This window comes from Salvelinus sp. IW2-2015, linkage group LG14, assembly GCF_002910315.2.
Source record: "Salvelinus sp. IW2-2015 linkage group LG14, ASM291031v2, whole genome shotgun sequence".
Classification (NCBI taxonomy): Eukaryota; Metazoa; Chordata; class Actinopteri; order Salmoniformes; family Salmonidae; genus Salvelinus; species Salvelinus sp. IW2-2015.
In genome coordinates, this window is record NC_036854.1 from 8,858,634 (window position 1) to 8,882,762 (window position 24,129).

The following is a 24,129-nucleotide window of genomic DNA, read 5'->3' on the forward strand; positions in this document are numbered from 1 at the left end:
GTACATCAGCTTCAAACAGCTGAACATACAATATTTTTGGTTATGGAAAATATATTTTACAGAGGTTTAGATGGTACAATGATTCTCTACACAATTACTGCTTGTTTTGTCATATAAACTGAAATTAGGCAAACTATTAGGAAATAGCGGAGCAAATTTAGCATATTGCTCCTTTAATAGTTGGCAGGGTAATTTTTATTTTTTATTTGACCAAGTATAATGGATTGTACAGAAGGTGGCGGCATGCAACACTAACGTTTGTTTGCGGACCGCCATAATAATATAGAAGAAGAATGTTGTCATATTCTCTTCCTGGTTGAAAAGATGGCGGCTAATCAAGCTTTGCGCCAATTAGTCCCTCCATCCCTGTCTGCTAAAGTTGAAGGGTATGTTGACAGCTATGTTTAGTACTCTTATGATCCGTGTTTTAACTATATCTAAGCTATACAATCAAAGAGACAGTTCAACAGAATTGTGTTGGGTCAGGAAGGGGGCAGCGTGGTACGTAGGCTAGCAGCACTAGCTAACGTAAGCTAGCTAGTAAGCTACAGCACATTTTACAGCTAGCTAGCTAAATTAGCTACGGAATGTAGGCTAGTGTGATTAAGTTTCTCTCTCTGTATTGTCACCTGATACTTGCTTGGCTCCTGGTCAATCAAATCAGATTCACTTTTGTTAGCTACATCATCCAACGTTATAGACGATGCGTTTGTTTTAATGCTAATCAGACCAGATCAGTTCTGAATGAAGGGTCATCAATAAATGTTAACGTTATATCTCTGGTGCTATTCCAGTTTAAAAAAAGCGTTTTAGCCATTTAAGCTTTGAAAACATGTTTTGGCTTGAAATAACGAGGACTGTAGGATCTAGAACAGGGGTGTTCAACACTTACTCTACGAGGTCCAGAGACTAAAGGCTTTCTGTTCTACCTGTCAATTAATTGCACCCACCTGGTGTCCCTGGTCTAAATCAGTCCAGGTTAAAGGGGAACGGAAGAAAATGCAGTGGAACTGGCTTCGAAATCCACAGTTGAGTTTGAAGGATATAGAATAATGAGGAAGTAAGGAACCATTGATGTCAGGAATGGTTTAGTCAGATGGACAGGTGTGTCTACCATAGATCACCTGGGGGGGCTAGGTCTAGCCATGCCCCTTCTCCTTAGTTGCCTAAGGTGCTAAACTGTGAGGATTCATAACTTAGTTGTGGTCAGCAACATGTCAAGAAATTGCATGAGCTGAGTCAGACATCCCCTTAGTGGTTAGAGTGATCTGCACCCATCCTTAATTGTACATTCAAAACGTTGCTTCTAATTTGTCATGTGTTTCTTCCTCACACAGCTCATTTGCATATCTCACAGTGAGAGACAGGTTGCCGACCATCCTGACAAGAGTCATTGACACCATCCATCGCAACAAAAACAAGTTCTTTGAGGAGTTTGGAGAGGTAAGAATAACCACCATCACTTGTCCATCCTAAGCCACTGTGCTATAAACATACAAATATTGGATTTTTTTTATTTCCTGACACATCCTGATCTTTGATCAGCTTCTCCTCCCCCAAATCCTTACAATTAACACTTGGGTAAAAAAACACAAAATTGACCTTGGATCAGGGTCTATGGTTCAACTTCATCCTACTCCTCTTCTATATCAAATTGTATTGGTCACATACACATATTAAGCAGATGTTATTGCGAGTGTAGCGAAATGCTTATGTTTCCATAGGAGGGAGTCCAGGCAGAGAAGAGGACCATTGGCTTTCTTTCTAAGCTGAGAAATGAGCTGCTGACAGACAAGCCTGTCCTGGTTCTGTGTGACGGCCTGGAGGACACAGACAGCTGGAACCAGTACCTCCAGAGACAGCAGAGGCTACTGGATGAGCGGGACCCCGTCAGCTGGTTCAAGTCCCCCTGGCTCTACATAGAGTGCTACATGTACCGCAGGATACAGGAGGCCATCTGGCTCAAGTGAGAACCAGTGCTGCTAAATGTTACCATTAGCTTAGACTTGAGAAGGGAATGCATAGATCAGGGTTTCCCAAACTCGGTCCTCGGGACCCCACGTTTAGATTTTTGCCGTAGCATTACACAGCTGATTCAAATAACGAATCATCATGTTTTGATAGTTTCAATCAGCTGTGTTAGGGCAAAAACCAAAATGAGTTTTGGAAAATAATCCCATTTCAACCAATGTTATAACTGATTTATCAATAAGCTACCTATACACTGTTTATACATGATACACTAAATGGATAACTAATTAGGGTATGTGTCTTTTAACCTATCCTTTCTCTCTTTGTGTCTGTGCCAGTCCCCCCATCAGCGACTTTGACGTGTTTAATGAAAGCAAGACGCAGAGTTTCTTTGAGTCCCAACAGGCTGTGATATCCCTGTGTACATATCTACAGGGATTCAACAGGAACATGGACGACCTCTCAGAGACACAGCTCATGGAGCAGTTCCACAAACTACTACAGGTGAATATTGCCAACAATCTTAAATCAAATTGTATTTGTCACATGCGCTGAATACAACAGGTGTAGACCTTAGTGAAATGCTTACTTACAAGCCCTTAACCAACAATGCAGTTTTAAGAAAAAAAGTGTTAAAGTATTTACTAAAATAAAAAGTAAAACATGTAATAAATATATTTTTTAAATGGGTTCACGCCTAGGCTCTGTCGCAGCCGGCCGCGACCGGGAGGTCCGTGGGGCGACGCACAATTGGCCTAGCGTCGTCCGGGTTAGGGAGGGTTTGGCCGGTAGGGATATCCTTGTCTCATCGCGCACCAGCGACTCCTGTGGCGGGCCTGGCGCAGTGCGCGCTAACCAAGGGAGCCAGGTGCACAGTGTTTCCTCCGACACATTGTTGCGGCTGGCTTCCGGGTTGGAGGCGCGCTGTGTTAAGAAGCAGTGCGGCTTGGTTGGGTTGTGTTTCGGAGGATGCATGGCTTTCGACCTTCGTCTCTCCCGAGCCCGTACGGGAGTTGTAGCGATGAGACAAGATAGTAATTACTAGCAATTGGATACCACGAAAATTGGGGAGAAAAGGGGGTCAAATAAAAAAGAAGACATTTTTTAATGAAAAAAATATATATAAGAAAAAGAACAAATAATTAAGGAGCAACAATAAAATAACAGTAGCAAGGCTATATACTGTGGGTACTGGTACAGAGTCAATGTGCGGGGGCACCGGTTAGTCGAGGTAATTGAGGTAATATGTACATGTAGGTAGAAGTAAAGTTACTATGCATGGATAATAAACAAAGCAGCGTAAAAATGGGGGATAGGTTAATGCAAATAGTCCGGATAGCTGTTTGATTAGCTGTTCAGGAGTCTTATGGCTTGGGGGTAGACGCTGTTAAGAAGCCTTTTGGACCTAGAATTGGCGCTCCTTGCCACTTGCGCTCCGTACCACTTGCCGTGCGGTAGCAGAGAGAACAGTCTATGACTAGGGTGGCTGGAGTCTTTGACAATTTTTTGGGCCTTCCTCTCACACCGCTTGGTATAGAGGTCCTGGATGGCAGGAAGCTTGGCAGTCCCCTCCAATCATCTCCTTTGTCTTGCTCACGTTAAGGGAGAGGTTGTTGTCCTGGCACCACACTGCCAGGTCTCTGACCTCCTCACTATAGGCTGTCTCATCGTTGTCTGTGATCAGGCCTACCACTGTTGTCGTCGGCAAACTTAATGATGGTGTTGGAGTTGTGCTTGGCCATTCAGTCATGGGTGAACAGGGAGTACAGGAGGGGACTGAGCATGCACCCCTGAGTTGAGGATCAGCGAGGCATGTATGTTGTTACCTACCCTTACCACCTGGGGGCGGCCCATCAGGAAGTCCAGGATCCAGTTGCAGAGGGAGGTGTTTAGTCCCAGGGTCCTTAGCTTAGTGATGAGCTTTGAGGGTACTATGGTGTTGAACGCTGAGCTGTAGTCAATGAATAGCAAAAGGTGTTCCTTTTGTCCAGGTGAGAAAGGGCAGTGTGGAGTGCTATAGAGATTGCATCATCTGTGGATCTGTTGGAGCGGTATGCAAATTGGAGTAGGTCTAGTGTTTCTGGGATAATGTTGTTGATATGAGCCCTTACCAGCCTTTCAAAGCACTTCATGGCTACAGATGTGAGTGCTACGGGTCGGTAGTCATTTAGGCGTTGTTACCTTGGTGTTCTTGGGCACAGTTCTATGGTGGTCTACTTGATACATGTTGGTATTACAGACTCGGTCAGGGACAGTTTGAAAACGTCAGTGAAGACACTTGTCAGTTGGTCAGCGCATGCTCAGAGTACACGTTCTGGTAATCCGTCTGGCCTTGTGAATGTTGACCTATTTAAAGGTCTTACTCACATCGGCTATGGAGAGCATGATCATACAGTCGTTCGGGACAGCTGATGCTCTCATGCATGCTTTAGTGTTGCTTGACTCAAAGCGAGCATGGAAGTTATCTAGCTTGTCTGGTAGGCTTGTGTCACTGGGCAGCTCGTTGTTGTGCTTCCCTTTTGTAGTCCGTAATAGTTTGCAAGCCCTGCCACATCCGATGAGCGTCGGAGCCGGTGTAGTATGATTCAATCTTAGTCCTGTATTGACGCTTTGCCTGTTTGATGGTTCATCGGAGGGCATAGCGGGATTTCTTATATACGCCCGGGTTAGAGTCCCGCTCTTTGAAAGCGGCAGCTCTAGCCTTTAGCTCAGTGGGGCTGTTGCCTGTAATCCATGACTGCTGTTGGAGTATGTACGTACGGTCACTGTGGGGACGACGTCATCAATGCACTTATTGACGAAGCCAGTGACTGATGTGGTGTACTCCTTAATGCATTCGAAAGAATCCCGGAACATATTCCAGTCTGTGCTAGCAAAACAGTCCTGTAGCGTAGCATCTGTGTCATCTGACCACTTCCTTATTGAGCAAGTCACTGGTACTTCCTGCTTTAGTTTTTGCTTGTAAGCAGGAATCAGGAGGATAGCGTTATGGTCAGATTTGTCAAATGGATGGCGAGGGAGAGCTTTGTACGCATTTCTGTATGTGGAGTAAAGGTAGAGTTTTTTTGTATGTAGAGTTTTTTCCCCCCCTCGGGTTGCACATTTAACATGCTGGTAGAAATGAGGTAAAACGGATTTAAGTTTCCCTGTATTAAAGTCCCCGGCTACTAGGAGCGCCGCCTCTGGATGAGCATTTTCTTGTTTGCTTATGACATTACACAGCTCATTGAGAGCCGTCTTAGTGCCAGCATCGGTTTTTATAGTGGGAAATAGACAGCTACGAAAAATATAGATGTAATTATCTTGGTAAATAGTGTGGTCTACAGCTTATGAGATACTTTACCTCAGGCGAGCAAAACCTCGAGACTTCCTTAATATTAGATTTCATGCACCAGCTGTTATTTACAAATAGACACAGACCGCCACCACTTGTCTTACCGGAGGCAGCTGTTCTATCTTGCCGATGCACAGAAAACCCAGCCATCTGTATGTTATCCATGTCATTTTTCAATCATGACTCAGTGAAACATAAGATATTACATTTTTTAATGTTCTTTTGGTAGCATAGTCTTGATCGGATTTTGTTATCCATTGATTGAACGTTGGCTAATAGTACTGATGGTAGAGGGGGGATCCTTACAAGGCACCCCGACCTACGTCCCCGATATCTCCGTCTCTTCTTCATGTGAATGTGGGCCTTGTCGGGTGTCCGAAGTAAATCCTTCGCGTCCGACTCGTTAAAGAAAAAATCTTGGTCCAGTTCGAGGTGAGTAGTCACTGTCCTGATATCCAGAAGCTCTTTTCGGTCAGAGACGGTGGTAGAAACATTATGTATAAAATAAGTAAAAAGTATCGCGAAACACACACAATAGTACAATTGGTTAGGAGCCCGTAAAACGGCAGCCATCTCACAGGTGAAGCTGTGCAAACTTCAGGGGTTTATTATAAGAGGCCAGCTAAATGTTGATTGTTGAAAATGAAAGTGAAGTCGCATTACCAAAGATAATTTGATGTTATGTTTGTTTTGGCATTTAATCCCAAATGTTACGATCACAGTTTCTGTGAGTTAATGTCTCTGTTCCTCCTCTTAGGTGTCTCTGTGGGGTAACAGGTGTGACCTGTCCATCTCTGCTGGCATGGAGAACTCTCAGAAGGCCAGTCCCATTGACTCCCTGTCTGACCTGAAGTCTTTTATCCTGGTGGACGACTCCAACATGGTGTGGTCTGCTCTGACCTCTGCCCAGAGACCAGGGGAGGACGGCAAAACCACCCCAGGGAGGGTGGACATCGTCCTGGACAACGCTGGCTTCGAGCTGGTCACAGACCTGGTCCTCGCTAACTTCCTGGTGTCCGCTGGTCTGGCCAGGGAGGTCCGCTTCCATGGCAAGTCCATCCCCTGGTTTGTCTCCGACGTCACCGCGCACGACTTCCAGTGGACCATCCGCCAGACCCTGGCGGCCAATCACAAGTGGATGTCTAAGAGCGGCGTCCAATGGCAGAGCTACGTACGGGACGGCGTGTGGTCCTATCACGACCACCCGTTCTGGACAATGCCTCATGAGTACTGTGACATGGCGGGCGATGCGCCTGACCTCTACGCGACACTGCAGGGAGCCGACCTGATTCTGTTTAAAGGAGACCTGAACTACAGGAAGCTGACTGGGGACAGGGAGTGGGATCACATGGTGCCGTTTGATAGGGCACTGAGGGGGTTCGGGCCAGCTCCCCTGTGCAGTCTGAGGACTCTGAAGGCTAACATCCAGGTGGGGCTCCAGCCGGGGCAGGGGGAGAACCTCAACACCCAGGAGCCCAGCTGGATGACCAGCGGGAAGTACGCTGTGGTCCAATTCTCCAGCCCTCACAGGGAACAGTAGACCTGTCTGGGACAGGAATTGACGTCAATATGTTCATAATAAGTGGTGTCATCATAATCAGAGGAAGCAAGGGCGTGAGCAGGGCCAGTGTACTTGTAACCATATGCCAGGTTAGAGGTGTAGTATGTTTTGTCTTAGAACTACCTAATGTATTTAAATGAGGAGAGTGGTTTAAAGGAGGATGATAGAGGATACTTTAAAAAGAGGAGGGTAGTTAAATACAGAGTGGCTGCAGATCCGACTTCTCTGGACCCGTTTTCTCGACAGCTAAAGGTTCGAAGCTTCTGTGAATGTGTGGTATCTCTACTTTACACACAGTCTCTGTTCTACTTGTTCAGCTGCCCAGAGAAGAGGCTACTCTGGCGAAAGGTGCTTGTTTAATAAAGTTAGATCAAACTTGAATCATTGTAAGATTACATTCTACAGAATGTTCTACAGAATATTCTAATATATATAATATTCTACAGAACCAAATAAAATAGCATAGTATAACATTACTCTATGACAAAAAACACCTAATTTCTTATATTTTAGGATGATTGTGCTAATGGTCACGTTTTTCTCTCATGCGGTCTAAACTCAGTGCACGCCACTCAGCAAAGGTATGCTACAGTTTAATACCATCTGCAAAAAATGTGCTCAAGGTACATAACTAATTTAAAACACTGTAGCCTACTTCAAACAACACTGTAGCCTACACTCAATAATATTTAAATACATATGCCCATGAAACTGATTGCGAGCAAATGGTTGGCGTGCAGATACTGTATGGATGTTTCACCGGTAAAACTTGAAGAATTATCATTCACGATTGACAGTGAGAAATGCGAAGGGAGGGTGACCAGAAGTTTGGGTGTGCGTAGAGGTAAAGAAACACATGCACAGAACGTGAGTCGGATCTTCAGCTCTGGGGAAAGGGATCCAGTGGGATGGGGCTGTGACTTCCGGATCCCCAGCCTCTGCCATTTAAATAATGATCAACTGGCAAAACTACAAAACAATGACATTTACTTCTCCCATTTAACAAATGTGTTGACGGTTGTTTACCATCATCCAGTACTAGGGTTGGCCTCCACCTCGATTCCATTTCAAATCAGTCAATTTAGAAGCATTGAAATTCCAAGTCATGAATTGAAACATGCTTATCTGATCTTAAGTGACTTTTTCCCAACCGTATTATGTAATGTTTTTGTCTCCCCAACAGCGACTACACAATATAGATTTGAGACACATTTCATTCATAATCAGAGGCAATAAGATGCAAGGTGCAATTTTAACATTTACATGTTAAGTTGGCCTGTCATGAATAGTTTAGAATTGTTATTTTAAGTTGAGACCTTATGTAATACCAAAAGCCAGCGGCTACTTTTTTAGCCAATTTTTTTTGCATGAGCTTGGCAAGAAAAGAGTAACGTCCATTACAGAGTAACTTGTGGTTGCTGGTATTTTCTGGGTCTTAATCAACGTCATCAGTTTGTCTTGTCAATTTATTGCATGCGTTTTTGTTTGCATACATCGGGGTTTGCACAGTGACCACAGTCCCGGAGTTTACATTTTCATAGTTAAATAACTGAAGTTGAACTACAAGGTAATGTACACACTCTGGAAAACTATASATAAATCATAGTCTTTGGGGCAGTGCAATCACACATACAAGGCGTGTGTTGTTAAAAGAATAGCACTAACACCTGTCTAATTATGTGTTTCTGTTTCTGTTTGATAGTGCAAAATGTTATTTACTAATGTCATTAGAATGTCTCTGTAACCAGTGCTGGTGCCGTTGTGATCCTAAATGACTGGATTGTTCTCTTTGCAGAAATCTGGAACAAAAATTGTTATATTATAACGGACTTGGTTTAAATAAAGAACTTCAATGACTGGTCTTATCTCATACTGTTGTGTAAATGAATGACAGTAAGAAAAGAGGAACCGAGGCTTGACCTAGAAAGATGATTCCCTTTCAATCTCCCCATATTCTTGCTCTCTTCAATTTATCCTGGGAACGTGTATAAAAAAAATGGAGTTATAATCAGACTACTTGTTTAGCACTTGACATATGTCTGAATCTGGGTTGTTTACTGAGTGAAGAGACGTAGAGAGTGGAGCTTCTCTAGGCAGCAGGTCAAACTGGAGGCCATTTTCTCCCAGTTTGCAGAGATGGAGGTTAATGAACCATCAATTTAATTAGCAAAAAGTTTCCCCCATAAAATCCAGCTGTCAATTTGTCAAGAAAGTTTTGAAGAATCTGAATCCCCAGTATGATCTCACTGAATTGTTTGTGGAGATGAAGATGCTCATCTTCTTCGTACTGTAACATGGAGAGCTGATCGGTCATCTTTTATGTACTGAGAATTCTTGCACACGTTGAGGACTGGAAATACTAGTAGTCTTAAGTTAGTAATAACAGTGTTGTGCTAGGCACACCCTGCATTTCTACAAGTTACAATGTTATTCCTTTAGAGAAACAGAGTTATCTTCCAGTGTAGGTTGAAGGTCAAGAGTTGTCCTTGTATGCCCTTGAAACTTACCTAAAGTAATGGAGAAGACATTAAATGACTTTTTAAACATTGGTTTAATTTCATCATGATGCAGCATGTACGTAAAACCCCTTTGTTTGCTGCTTTGGCGGGATAATAGTTTATATTTGATCAGTGGCTATCGTTGATAAGGTATTCCTCTTGAAAGGCCCAATGATAGCAAGACAATTTACTTTAAATTAGTAGCATTTCCTTGGTCATAGTAGGGTGTGATTTAGTCAGTGTAGTTTGGTGATCTTACTGCAATGCTGTATTCTGTTTTCCTGTATAGATGTAGGCTATGAAAAGATGGAACATATAAGAACATGCATTGCCTGATGTCTGAATCCTCTCATCTTTTCCCCACTTGGAGTTGCATAATGTTGGCATCAGAACGATGTTGACCTCACATTCTGTTTGCTGTGTCATGTTGACCTGCTCTAGAGATACACTATCAATATCGATCCGGCTGCGTTCATTTGTTTCTACCTTTTTTAAATCTCTTTTTTCACATTGTGATGCGAAGCCAGATCTCAGAAAGAGGGATGAGAGCGAGAGGACAGGGAGAAAGAGGAACAGTCCCTATAGCCACTCAACACAATGCTCATGATTAGATCCAAAGAGCTGAATATTGATCCATAACGTCATTAAGGTAAGTACTGTATATATGATGTCTTTGTATGTATTTCATGTAATGGGTTCCTATTTTATTGCTTCCTTCTCGTGGAATTGTTTCGTATAATTTGCCAGATTTGCACATAAATCCACTGATAGACACATTCAATAATGATTTAACTTCTTAGAAGAGTGAGTCAGAAAGGAGTGATATTCTGGGCCACGGCAGTACATGTAACTAAATGACTGATAAGCATTCAGAGAGGAAGTCACACCAGGGTGTAACTCTCCTTGGAGCCTAGCGGCGTCCTCTAAAAGCTTTTCAGGGAAGAGAAAAAGAAGCTGGCGTTTTAGAAAAAATGTAAGGGGACAGGGGAGTTGTTGGAGTGGTTGCCTCTTTCTTTCGTTCTCTCACTCTCTTTCTCTCTTGCTCTCTATCTCTATATATCTGTCACTTGTTGTCCTTTCCTCCATCCCTCCCTCCCACAGCAGTGTAGATAGTTAAGGGAAAAGAGAAAAGCTCTGCCTCTCAAAAATAAGTGGGAGGGAGGAATGTTTTTGGGCTGTCTCCAGGCGGAACCTGGGAGGGAAGAGAGAGCAAGGAGGGAAGAGAAAAGAGAGAGAGAACCTAGTGAACGCCTCTTCCCGTCCTCTTCAGCCCAACAGCCAGTATTGAGTTGCTTAGCACAGGCTGTTAAGGAAGATACAGAGCAAGAGAGGGACGAGAGAAAAGAGAGAGAGAAGACAGAACAGAGCCCTTCTCCCCTCCCACCCCTTAGTTAGCCAGTCTAAACCAAGCTGCTTGTCACTGCTGTTGTTCTGTGAATGTGATGCTGGTCAGACAGTCCCATACGCAGATTTCCAAACCTCTCGGAGCTCCTCTCAGATCCCGAACGACCCTGGAGAGCCCCACCATCTCCCCCCCAAAACTCTCACCACAGCAGCCGACCACCCCCAACAGCAACATGTACCCTGAGGAGACACGCGGAGGTGGTGGGGCGGCCGCCTTTAACTACCTGGACGGAGGGTATGACTACACAGCCCCTGCCCAAGGCCCGGCCCCCCTCTATTACTCCACCACCCCCCAGGATGCCCACGGACCCCCTTCGGATGGCAGCATGCAGTCCCTGGGCAGCAGTCCCACTGGCCCACTGGTGTTTGTGTCCTCCAGCCCCCAGCTCAGCCCCTTCCTCCACCCCCCAAGCCACCATGGTTTCCCCAGCCAGTCATACTACCTGGAGACCTCTTCCACACCCTTATACAGGTGAGTGATCTAAGCTGTCGTTGAGCCTTAGTATATGGGAATCAGCTGTTCTGGCTGAACATGTGTTGTTGTAATGTAAGTAGATGTAAGAGAGAGAGTGAGATCAGTAATGTGATGTTTATTTGATCATTGTTATTTGGACAGTGTATGTTGCTGACTATGGAGTATCTTTCAACAGCTGCCATGTCCCTGTAAGTCTGGTACACCAGACCACTAATTATGTAATTGTGACAGAGCATTTCAGTAAAGACATGGCATGTCCTGACCCATATGATATTTTTGCTCGGAGAGAGAGAGTGATACCCTACATTGAGTGAATATATACTGTAGATATAGAGGTTTGGCCTTTTTTTTTATTGTTCCCTTCATTGTTTGACTGTTCTTGTCCCACATTAACAGTAATATTTTTAGGGGATACCATTTTGTTATTTTGCTCTGTGTACCTTCGTTTCTCTAGCATCTTTTTAGTAGATTGTCTGGCCAACAAATAATGATAGTCAGCCAAAATAGACTCTTTAAAACTAAACATATACTCAGGACTTAGTTTTATTACATATATTCAATAATGTTTAGTCCTCAAAGTTGGCTATTATGCTCATTATATAAATACTGTATATGTGACATTACTGTACTAGGTTATCTTTATTAAAAATGAAAGATCATTAATTCATTATCAGAAGGGAAATATTTAGGCTGTTGTGAGCAGCGTTTATAAAGCCGTAGCAACGGAGCTTTAATCCCTCCGATTAACGACTTTGCTAGAGACCTTGAGAAAAGAACAATACGTAAGAACAACAAAAGTACACACGCACATTTCATTTCCAGAATGAGATGGAGACAGATCTAGTTGCTCAGGGATAGCAGATTAGTCTAAGATGCTGCTGTTAGCTATAATTGGCTCAATTTGTCCTTTGAGTGATTGAAAGGCTCAGTGGTGTGAACCTCTATTACACTTTTCACTCTCTATTGAATCAGAAAAGATCATTGTCTGACAGTTGTGAGATTTTTATCAGAGAAATTGATGTTGGTTGTTCCATGTTTTCAAAGCACTTAGATTGAAACCAAGGCAGAGGTCATTAGAGAAGTATGCTTTTAAAGACAACCAGCACACTATTAAAAGGAGAAAACCAATTCAATCGTATTTATTTTATGTTGCCCAAAAGGCACATTTGAATTAACGAGTTTGTAAAAAAGCTTTCAGTGCTGTCATCTTGAAAAAATTATGTCACAAAGTACAACTCCAGGTTGACTCATCCAGAGAGGAAGAAGCGAGAGTTTTCCACGAAAAATAAGACCATAATTTCAGGATTTTTTTAATGGAAGTAAATAAAAAATGTTTTATTGCTAATTCGCTTTGTGAGGCTTATTTATGTAATATAAGTTTTTTAATGGTTAGGTTGTCACGAATGAACTGATATAAGTGGCATTTCGGCAATTAAAAAAACAACGACTTTATATCGGAGTTGTGCCCTTTGTCATAGAGATAGATAGAGAACTCATCATGGATATAACCCATTTTAACATTGTCATTGGCATCGAGGGCTTCCACCAATTTAATGTAGTCAACTTGGTGGGGATTCATATGAGTTTGGAGCAATCAGCCAATGAAGAAGAAAATTGACTACTTTAAAATGGAGATACCCTCAATGGCACTGCCCATGCTGTCATAGACGCTATAATGGGTACAGATACAAAGATGAGTCCTCTATCTATCTCCATGACCTGTTGTTCACACACGTATCTGCCCTCTAATTGGCTTGAATGGTCCCATCTGATTTCGCCTTCCATCTTTGAGGACATGTACTGTATTTCCATTGTTAGAGCGGTCAATTAACTATCTTGTCAATATATTTGACAATCTTTGACTCATTCCAGCAAAGACAATCATCTGACAAACCCTGTGTTGCAGGTCGAGTGTGGTAACCAATCAGCTATCAACGTCAGAGGAGAAGCTCTGCATCGCCTCCGATAGGCAGCAGTCGTACAGTGCGGCAGGGTCAGGGGTCAGGGTGTTTGAGATGGCCAACGAGACGAGGTACTGTGCGGTCTGCAGCGACTTTGCCTCTGGGTACCACTACGGAGTTTGGTCCTGCGAGGGCTGCAAAGCCTTCTTCAAAAGGAGCATCCAAGGTAAGCCTCCTCTCATCCCTACTACTATATCCCACTCCACTTCCCAACATCTGTGTCAATGCAATGTGTGTGTGTGTGTGTGTGTGCGCGCATGCGTGTGTAAATGTATGTGTGTGTGTGTGCGTGCATCTCTGTGCGTGTGTGGTGTGTGTGTGTTTTTGGTGTCTGTGTGTGGTCTCTGTGTGGTGTGTGTGTGTGTGTGTGTGTGTGTGTGTGTGTGTGTGTGTGTGTGTGTGTGTGTGTGTGTGTGTGTGTGTGTGTGTGTGTGTGTGTGTGTGTGTGTGTGTCTCCTAACCAGCTTTGTAAGGTCATTCTACAGTATATTCTGGCGAGATCACTTATATGTGAATTAAATTTGTAGCCTGTTGGGAACCATATTGGGAGTATGTAGGAGGCCGTTGGTTGAAATTTTCCCGGAGAATCTGATGTTCTCATTGGTTCTGCCTCCTTTGACACTAGCAAATCACGAGCCAATCACCACAGATTTTTTTTTTCTTCTCCAAAGCATATCATTGGTGCCACATGGGGATGGAGTGGGGAAAGACAGCGCATGTCAGTATGGAGCACAGTTCACAATAGAGTACCACAGTATGAGTCATACTACACATAAAACCTAACTGTCAAACAAGGAAATGGTTCCAATTGTTTTTCCACCATTATTTTTTAGAAACATTTAAAATAAAGGCTGTGTTTTGTGCCATTTTGATAACTGTGTAAATCTCTCCAGGACAAGGTGAGTTTTACCAATATATTCGCCTGGATTTTCGCCCCCCAAAATGAATTTCTAATTAATTAATGTGGCTATCATAAAGAACTATAAATGCCATGATGATCTGGACAAGACTGCCGAATCGAGGCAAAGGTAACAAACTCTGGATTAACTATCTAATGTTTGCTAAATTTATTAATTGAATGGTGGAAAAACAATTGGAACCATTTCCCTGTTTGACCTCTAGGTTTTATGGGTGTTATGACACCTCCACTATGCATGTAACATCTCACCAGCTGGTCACTTTTTTTCTTGTGACAGGTACATTTGTTGCAGCATAGCTAATGCCACAGTAATTATAGGCCTAATATATCTGAATAATATTGGGTATGGAGGGTGATCATAGGTACACATACAAATTGGTGTCAAATGAAACCTGGGAGTCTACAGTATATACCTGTAACGGCCGTCGTATGAAGAAGGTATGGACCAAAGCGCAGTGTGGGAAGTGTTCATGATTATTTATTTTTAAAAACTGAACACTGAGACAAAATAACAAAATGTAACAACACAAAACAGTTCTGTCTGGTGAAGACACAAAAACAGAAAACAACTACCCACAAAGCATCGGTGGGGAAAAGCTACCTAAGTATGGTTCTCAATCAGAGACAACGATAGACAGCTGCCTCTGATTGAGAACCACACCCGGCCAAAACCAAAGAAATACAAAACATAGAAAATGAACATAGAATGCCCACCCAAATCACACCCTGACCAAACCAAATAGAGACATAAAAAGATCTCTATGGTCAGGGCGTGACAATACCAGTCAAAAGTTTGGACACACCTACACCTTCCGTTTGTTTTTCTTTATTTTTACTATTTTCTATATGGTAGAATAATAGTGAAGACATCACAACTATGAAATAACACATGGAATCATATAGTAACCAAAAAAGTGTTAAACAAATYTAAATATATTTTATATTGGAGATTCTTCAAAGGGATTCTTCACCCTTTGCCTTGATGACAGCTTTGCACACTCTTGGCATTTTCTCAACCAGCTTCATGAGGTAGTCAGCTGGAATGCATTTCAATTAACAGGTGTGCTTTGTTAAAAGTTCATTTGTGGAATTTCTTTCCTTCTTAATGCATTTGAGCCAATCAGTTGTGTTGTGACAAGGTAGGGGTGGTATACAGATGATAGCCCTATTTGGTAAAAGACCAAGTCCATATTTTGGCAAGAACAGCTCAAATAAGCAAAGAAAAACGACAATGAAGGTCAGTCAATCCGGAAAATTTCAAGAACTTTGAAAGTTTCTTAAATTGCAGTTGCAAAAACCATTAAGCGCTATGATGAAACTGGCTCTCATGAGGACCGACACATGGTAAGAAGACCGGGAGTTACCTCTGCTGCAGAGGATAAGTTCATTAGTGTTACCAGCCTCAGAAATTACAGCCCAAATAAATACTTCACAGAGTTCAAATAACAGACACATCTCAACATCAACTGTTCAGAGGAGAATGCATGAATCAGGCCTTCATGGTCGAATTGCTGCAAAGAAACCACTACTAAAGGTCCCAAATAATAATAAGAGACTTGCTTGGGCCAAGAAACACGAGCAATGGACATTAGACCGGTGGAAATCTGTCCTTTGGTCTGATGAGTCCAAATATGAKATTTTTGGTTCCAACCGCTGTGTCTTTGTGAGATGCAGAGTAGGTGAATGGATTATCTCCGCATGTGTAATTCTCACCTGCTGCCCCCCTACAAAAGTTCCCTCAAATWTTTTTCGGCACAGAGCAGATTTCAGGTCTGCTTAGTGCAAACTTGAACGTTGTGAAAATTCTTTGCAAATTCCTGTGAACACTGAGGCTGTACCCACTTTAAGTTACAGTTTTAACAGTGGCCAAGTAGGCTACTGTGGCTATTTGATTATAATGTAGGCCTACCAGAGTGTTGCCTACCATCAAAAACAATGTAAAAACACATCCCATAACATTTCAACATGGAAATAGCTGTTCTATCATATAGTATCAGCCAATGTGTGGTGTTCAATGTAGRMCTACMTTCCATGAGACTTTTGAAAAAAAACATGCAGAGCTTGACATTAACCTGTTTATCCACTTGTCCTTCAGACAAGGAGATGCCTGAAAATATTGTTGTGTTGTTTGATGCAAGAAACCACTTTACAAAATAAAATGCATTATTATTCCCATACCATTAATACAGACAATCAGGCAAATTATACTATCCTCTGTCTATTGGTTACTTAGTTTATTCAAGCCTGTCTCAAAATACACACTGCCCCTTTAAGACAAAAACAAGCTCTTTACCTGGCTTGCTTTTCAAAGCAATCAATCCTTTATTGCTGACTACAAATGATTTATAACTGGGCTATTAACTAACTTACTAGCAAAGGATATTAACTAAATGTGCACACGTGGCTACATGAAGTTCTGTAACGCAGTCCACTTCAAAGTGAATGGCACAGATCTATACATGGCAATGTACTATTTGCATATAGGCCAACTGCAGCTCTGATTGGTTATGTCGCTCCAGTCTGTGTACAGTACAGGCTGAGTCTTGCGTGTCAATGCAGTAGCATCCTACTCCGATGTGTTCTGCCTACAACAAAATATCTTGCATAGTTCGTTTTGTTTTGGTATGTTGCATTGAAAGTGGCTAATATTGCGCTGATTCAATCACAATTGCCACAGTGGTCACTTTCTGAATCAAAATGCAAGCCGAGATCTACAGCTAAGTTATTTTTTTACATGACTTAAAAAACGTAAGCCTATGCAACATTGACCAATTAAAAACAGTACTGTAGCAATGAGGTTTGTGCAAGTAAGCTGTAGGCCCAATACATTATCACTCCATACTGGCTTTGCTTGAATTGCCCTGCCAATCTATTGTTGTTCAGGCCATTTTAAAAATATATATATTTCAATATTTGAGGTAGGCTATATGATCACACCGGTAATCGATACGTTGTTGCATTACTTGTGAGGCACAGCTTAGTGAGCATACATTTAAATAATTAGCTTTTTATTTTACTGGACTGATGGTGCCTGCTTTTGATGGTCAGTCTCAGCTATTCCTTTCCTCCACTGACCAAAAAGGCACACTGTCTTCCAGCTGATGGCGAAACTCGAGTCGCACCGCATTATTTATGCCTCATCCACAGATTCATGTTGTTACTCCTATGAACAGATTAAGTGAAATATTCCTCGATATAAAAAAACACTTAAGCCACTAAAAACAACGCAAGCCTATAGATACACTTTCCTCCTCATTCATTACTGCTGCAGTGCTTGTTGTAGCGCTGAGTGGAAATAGGAAGAATGCGCATTTTATGGTTTGAATACAAAGTGTTGAATACAAAGTGTTGACAGTGCTGAGTAAGAACATGAACTCATACAAACAGCAGCTCTTTGCCTTATTCGTTGACAGTCTCTCTAGTCATGGTTTTAAACGTTTTGAAATCTCACAGTATCAATTTTACTGTAGATTTATTTTATGCCTGTTACGTTACTGTAGACACGGTCATCTGAGCAATCTGATTGGCCAGCGGTAGACCTATAGTGCACTTGATATGCTCTCTGGCCCGCTGGAAAGGCTGAGTTTGTACCTTCAGACACATTAAATTGTTCAAATTGGCAACAGTTCGCCTACCTGGCATGCAGGGCAGCTGAATCAGGTGCACCAACCACCAACAGCCCAAGACAAATAAAATAAATAGGAACACAAGGCTTTATTGTTCGKTTTTTATAGAATTGTTTGGCGATAGACTAGGAATACCTTGGGGATCGACCAGTTGGTGACCACTGCTCTAGAAAGTTGAATGAAATTAAATCTCGTGTTCCTCTCTGTTAGCTGATATACATTTTTTCTGTGTGGCAGTCCTGGGGGAGCTGCGCGGCAGTCTCGGGGCTATTGCGCGCACCCCTACCAAGATGGGCTTGCCCGGTTTTGTGATAGGCTGAGCTGAGCTCATGCAAACTCACATTCAAACGCTGTCATCAGTTAGACAGCCAAGATCATAGACAGCCAAGATCATAGACAGCCAAGATCATAGACAGCAAGATCGCTGTATAGGATGCCTTTAAACATAGAAAGAGCACATTCTATGTTGTAACCTCACTCAAACGTCCTATTTTTTGGGATGCTAAAACCATGATTTGATCAAACAGTAAAGTGCATTATCCTCATGATTCCTGTAATGAAAGTGTCTGCTCTGCTGCTGTGCATGTGTTCTCGCGGGGGCCTGCTACTGTGATGAGCAAAAATGTGTTCAATAACAATGTGTTCTGATCCTATAACACAGCTTTGGAAGCTTCATCCCCTTGTCCTTGTCGAAGAGAGGAGGGCCTCAGTTTTCTGTAGATTACATTTTTCTTTCTCCATATTCACCTCAATAGCAACTATTTTACAACCAAGATATTTAACATGGCTTAGGAGATATGGAGCGGTGCACGTGCACAATTTGCACCGGTCATTGAGAGGGCATTTGCCTATTAGGTCTGCAAAGTTTTCTTTGGACATTGAATTTACTGTTGGATGAATACATGGCTACTAGCAGTGGCTAGTAGAGTTAAATGTAATGTGTTTTGAGTTTCCACTTTTTCAGGTATGGAACCCCAAATGATTAGCCTATGATATTAGTTAGTGCCAGTGGCGCAACTTTGGTTTTAGAAGTGGGGGAGGACATAATTTATTAATTATTTTATCCAGTTGGATAAATACTCCAAATAGCCTACCCAACCGCTCAGAGGTGTCTGCATGGTCCTAAAGCACACCGTTGGCTCGTTTTGTATCACATTCTATGATAAAACTGGGGGGGGGGTAAAAATGCAATTTCAGAATGTGGGGGGCACATGTCCCCCCGTCCCCAGTGAATATTGCGCCCCTGGTTACTGCACATGAAGATGTATGTAATTAATCTCTATTGAACCCCCCAAAAATCTGTCATATTTTAACAGTAAAATATAGCAACTACACTGAGTGTACAAAACATTATGAACACCTGCTCTTTCTGTAGCATGGACTGACCAGGTGAATCCAGGTGAAAGTTTATTGATGTCACCTATTGAATCCAATTACATTTTTAAGCCTTGAGACATGGATGGTGTATGTGTGCCATTCAGAGGGTGAATGGGCAAGACAAAATATTTAAGTGCCTCAAAGGACGTGCAGCCAATTTGGGAAGCATTGGAGTCAACATGGGCCATCATCCCTGTGGAACGCATTCAACACATGTAGAGTCCATGCCCCGATGAATTGAGGCTGTTCTGAGGGCAACTCAGGGGGTGCAACTCAATATTAGGAAGGTGTACCTCATTTTTTGTACTCTCAGTGTATAGTCTAATTGTCAACCCCAAATTATTGACAATCACTGGATTAGGTTGCACATCAAAATATCTTGAATATGCATTCGTGCTTGGATGTGTTAGATTAAATCATGTATTTCTTGAATACCTCAGTAGTACAGTATATGTATTATACTTCTTAATAAAGCACTATGAATTACTTTATAAGATGATTACTCATGATTTTGGCTCGACCAAATCAAGGGCTGGTGCCACCAAATGTCAAACTTAATGACACCAGTGACACCAGGGAAAATGTTAGTCTGGAACCCTGTGGAGTTGGCAGCACGCACTGTGATGTGGGCTGGTGTGGATAAAATGCCAAGGCCAAATTATTGTCCCAGTTCCAACCTGGGCTATAGCACTTATTTATTCAGACCCATAACCATTCAATGCTCCATTCAAGGCCGTGTGCATCTTATTCTAGTCGTATATTATTCAAGCATGTCATTCAAATTATGCAGAGAAGGACAACAAAACATATTTTATGTAGCCCTTTCCTGCAGTCAAATGACCAAATCGCCCTCTAGTGGCCTCGTGGGTGGAATGTTATTCATATCTTTCATAGAGATTTTTGATGTACCGATTCCATGGTACTGGATGTATGAGTTGATRTATAAAACAACGCAAGATACACGACTTTGTGCTTTTCAGCTAAAATTATTATATAGAATTCTTGCCACCAACAAAATGTTGAATATTTGGGGCATAAAATCATCCAAGCTCTGCAGATTTTGTTGTGAGGATACAGAATCAATAGACCATTTATTTTGGTATTGCCCTCAGGTAGCCTGTTTCTGGTCTCAGGTTCAGGAATGGCTGAAAATGCATAGCATTGATCTAAAATTGACCCTAGAAATAGTACTGTTAGGAGATCTGGAGAGGCCGGGTCAGTCAATTACTAATATACTAATACTCTTAGTAAAAGTATTTATCTTCAACTCGCAATCTGTGGATTCTATTCGATTGGATAGATTGAAATTGTACATTAAACATCACAGCATAGTTGAAAGATATGTGTTGCGTAGAAACCCGAAGTGGGTGGCCAGCAGAGATCAATGGGATGGGCTGAGGGAAGCTGAGGGTTGGTATGTGGAATTGGAGACAAGTGGATAGATCATAATAAAGTGAATAAATCATAATAAAAAGTGCATTTGAATGACACTAAGTGGCAGTGTTTTTACAACTAATGCCGGTTTGCCTGAGGCTGATGCCGTGCAGGTGCTTGTGCACATGCATATACACACACTCTCATTCAAATAAACACATACAAGAACACACACATACATGTAATAGTGCCAGACATGCACACAAACATATACAGTTGGCATTGCTGTTATGATTTYAGTTGTCCTTGATGTCCTTTGTTTTAAATGTATTATTTAAAGGGGAAAAAAATGCATTGTTGTTTGCTGTTTTCTTCTGTCTTTTCCTTTTTTTCTCTTTAGTTCATTCTCTTGGTTGTTGATGCATTGGGGGGTTMTTGGGGGTGGGGAATGGAATTAATTTGATTTTTTATTTTATTTTTTCTTCCTGGGGGGGTACTGTGGGAGGGGTCTCAGATGGTTGAGGGACAGCTATTGGGGAACTGTGGGGTGATCTTGGAACGTTCGGGTTCACGTTTTTTGGCCTGGTGGTAGATCGGTCAACATGCCCTTGAGCAGGGCATTGACACTGGATGCTTCTGTGTGTCGCTCTGAATGGGAATCTGTTGGATGACTGGTATGATGTAGTTATTGAGCGGCTTTATTGCAAGTATATTGTAAGTTTCGAATATTCAATAAATAATAATAAACAATTATATATATWTWTTTTTYYTTCATATTTTCATAATTAATAAATGTTATTTAAAAAGATCTACCAAAAATCTGGTGTTTCTATGTCAAACGGTTTTGTTATAGTTGAGTCTTCTGTGTTGTATATAAAGTGTAATATTGGGAYGCAAACTCAAAATTGAATACATTTAAACACAATACGTTTTTTGGGTTTAGGCTCATAAAATGTCTAGGGCTCATCAGGCTAAGGTAGCATCAGGCTTAAATTTTTAGGCTGATCAAATCTCTAACCCGACATATTTAGTTCCAATCCATCAGAGCCACATCAAAGCTAGTTGAGTCATAGAGCGGGGGCATTCTGATGAGTCTGGGGGTGTCTGGACCAAATCTAGTTTACTTAAATAGGACCTTACCTACATACAGAGAAAATAACTTTGAGGTGTAACACTGTCATTTGCCAGCACCACTTTAGTGCTATTGCTAAAGGTGGGCTTACACTGGGTGTAGAGAAAGAACACTAGTCAAAAGACAACAGAACGACTGAAAGGGAGTGTCTTGTATAGTAGGTCGTATGCCATAGACACCACAGTTTCATCAATACTGAAAGTGAACATGTTTTAAAACCATAACCTAATGTTCTTTCAGTCTAAAGATAAAGTTCAATAGGTTGTCCTGGGTAGCTGAGTTAATTTGACCTTGTAAGGAAGAGGAATCTGAAATGACATACAGAATATTTCGAGGGGATGGTGGACATCCCACAGCAAAATACACATAATCAGAACGCAGCTGGTCTCCATGGTAATCATACATTTTAATTCCCTCTATGCCAGAGATACATGGAAAATCAACATGTGCGGCAGTCCTAGTGATTGGAATGGGGGTCTCAGCCCAATTATTTTTTATTTTTTTCAGGTCACAATGACTACATGTGCCCTGCGACTAACCAGTGTACAATGGACAGGAATCGTAGGAAGAGCTGCCAGGCATGCCGCCTCAGAAAGTGTTATGAAGTGGGGATGGTGAAAGGAGGTGAGTAAGGGAACAGTGGTACTCACAATGGACACACACACACAGCTTACAGTTTGTCTTGGTTTGGCTTGCCTCAGTAGTCTGAAAAGGGTAGTATCAGTTAAGACGACAGATTAACACCGGTAACCGGGATACCGGGACTATCACTCTTCATATTTCCCGAAAAAAATGTAATGACAAGACCAGGGAAATTACAAAATTTTCCCCCAATGTAGCACTAATGCAATTCTACAAAATACACAACATGCACAGCAGATTGGCAAAACATGTAATAGCACATTATCCAAACATGGAGGCCTTTAGCATAGTTTATTCATTTCTCACAAGCGTGGGGGACTCCTCTAGATAAATCAATCAATGTTCGATTTTTGGTTTCACTGAATCTCCGTTTGGATATCTGGTAAGAATTAGGCTGGGGAAAATGTTAGCTAAGTTGAGGCTAATGATCATCTTTATTCTAATTCCCTCATACAGTGGGGAGAACAAGTATTTGATACACTGCCGATTTTGCAGGTTTTCCTACTTACAAAGCATGTAGAGGTCTGTAATTTTTTATCATAGGTACACTTCAACTGTGAGAGACGGAATCTAAAACAAAAATCCAGAAAATCACATTGTATGATTTTTAAGTAATTTATTTGCATTTTATTGCATGACATAAGTGTATTTGTATACATCAGAAGCAGAACTTAATATTTGGTACAGAAACCTCTTGTTTGCAATTACCAGAGATCATACGTTTCCATGTGAGTTCTTGAACCAGGTTTGCACCACTGCACGCGAGGGATTTTTGGGCCAACTCCTCCAGTACGGTCCTTCAGTTTGGGGCTTTCGCTGGGCAATAGGGAACTCTCGAGCTCCCTCCTCAAGATTGTTATAGTTGGGTTAGGTCTGGACGTGGCTATGGCCACATCCAGGCACCTTGAGATCAAGGCCTCTACGGAGCCCTCCTTAGTTGCCTGGCTGTGGTTTCGGGTCGTTGTCAATGCTGGAAGACCCGCCCACAGACCCATCGTGTCATGCTCCGTACGTGAGGGAGAGCGAGGTTGTTGGCCACACGATCTCGCGATACATTGGCCCTATCCAGTCCTCCCCTCATAACGGTGCAGTCGTCGCTGTCTCCTTTGCAGACAAAGCATCCCCAAAGATGATGTTTCCCCTCCCATGCTTCACGGCGTTGGGATGGTTGTTCTTGGCGGTTTGTACCATCCTTCTTCTTCTCCACACAAACACGCGGAGTGGAGTTAGACCAAAAACATTGCCATCAGCCACATGCTTCTCACATTCCTCCTCTGGATCATCCCAGATGGTCATCTGGGCTACTTTCAGACGGGCCTGGACATTGCATGGCGTGAGCAGGGGGAGCTTGCTGTCGCTGCAGGATTTAATTCCATGACGGCGTAGTGGTGTTAACTGGATGGTTTTCTTTTGGAGACTGTGTTCCCCAGCTACTCTTTCAGGTCATTGACCCAGGTCCTGCCGTGTGTAGCTTCTGGCTGATCCCTCACCATTCCTCCTGATCATTGATGCCTTCCCACGAGGGTGAGAGCTCTTGTAATGGAGCCCAGGACCCGAGGGGGGTGAAAAAATTTGGGGGCCCCCCGTCATCTTTCAACTTCTTCCATTTCTTAATAATTTCGCCACAGTTGTTGCCTTCTCACCAAGCTACTGCCGTATTGTCTGTAGCCCATCCAGCCCCTTTGGGTTTGCAGGTCCTAAAACAAAATTTTTTATATCCTTGATGTCTTTACACAGCTCTCTGGTCTTGGCGCATTTGTGAGAGGTTGGAGTCTGTTTGATTGAGTGTGTGGACAGGTGTCTTTTATACAGGTAACGAGTTCAAACAGGTGCAGTTAATACAGGTAAATCGAGT

At 42.3% G+C, this 24,129-nt stretch overlaps 2 protein-coding genes across 2 annotated transcripts in view; both read left to right on the plus strand.

Annotated features, from left to right (window-relative positions):
* Positions 1-279: 279 nt before the first annotated feature.
* Positions 280-7,527, plus strand: armt1 (acidic residue methyltransferase 1). Its single transcript, XM_023999976.2, has 5 exons — positions 280-386; positions 1,338-1,443; positions 1,725-1,966; positions 2,310-2,475; positions 6,063-7,527. The coding sequence occupies exons 1-5, from the start codon at positions 325-327 to the stop codon at positions 6,843-6,845; spliced, it is 1,359 nt and encodes a 452-aa protein (XP_023855744.1). The 5' UTR covers positions 280-324; the 3' UTR covers positions 6,846-7,527.
* Positions 7,528-10,043: 2,516 nt separating this feature from the next.
* Positions 10,044-24,129, plus strand: part of esr1 (estrogen receptor 1) — a 25,789-nt gene continuing 11,703 nt past the window's right edge. The window contains 3 exon segments of the mRNA XM_023999694.2: positions 10,044-11,240; positions 13,150-13,370; positions 22,140-22,256. Of these exon segments, the coding sequence (XP_023855462.1) occupies positions 10,807-11,240; positions 13,150-13,370; positions 22,140-22,256 (772 nt within the window). The 5' untranslated portion in view covers positions 10,044-10,806.

Excerpts from the sequence above, each read along its gene's own strand:
- armt1 (XM_023999976.2), top strand. The coding sequence starts at position 325 with ATGGCGGCTAATCAAGCTTTGCGCCAATTAGTCCCTCCATCCCTGTCT. Across the intron at positions 1,967-2,309 it reads CAGGAGGCCATCTGGCTCAA|TCCCCCCATCAGCGACTTTG; the intron begins GTGAGAACCAGT and ends TGTCTGTGCCAG. Across the intron at positions 2,476-6,062 it reads AGTTCCACAAACTACTACAG|GTGTCTCTGTGGGGTAACAG; the intron begins GTGAATATTGCC and ends TCCTCCTCTTAG.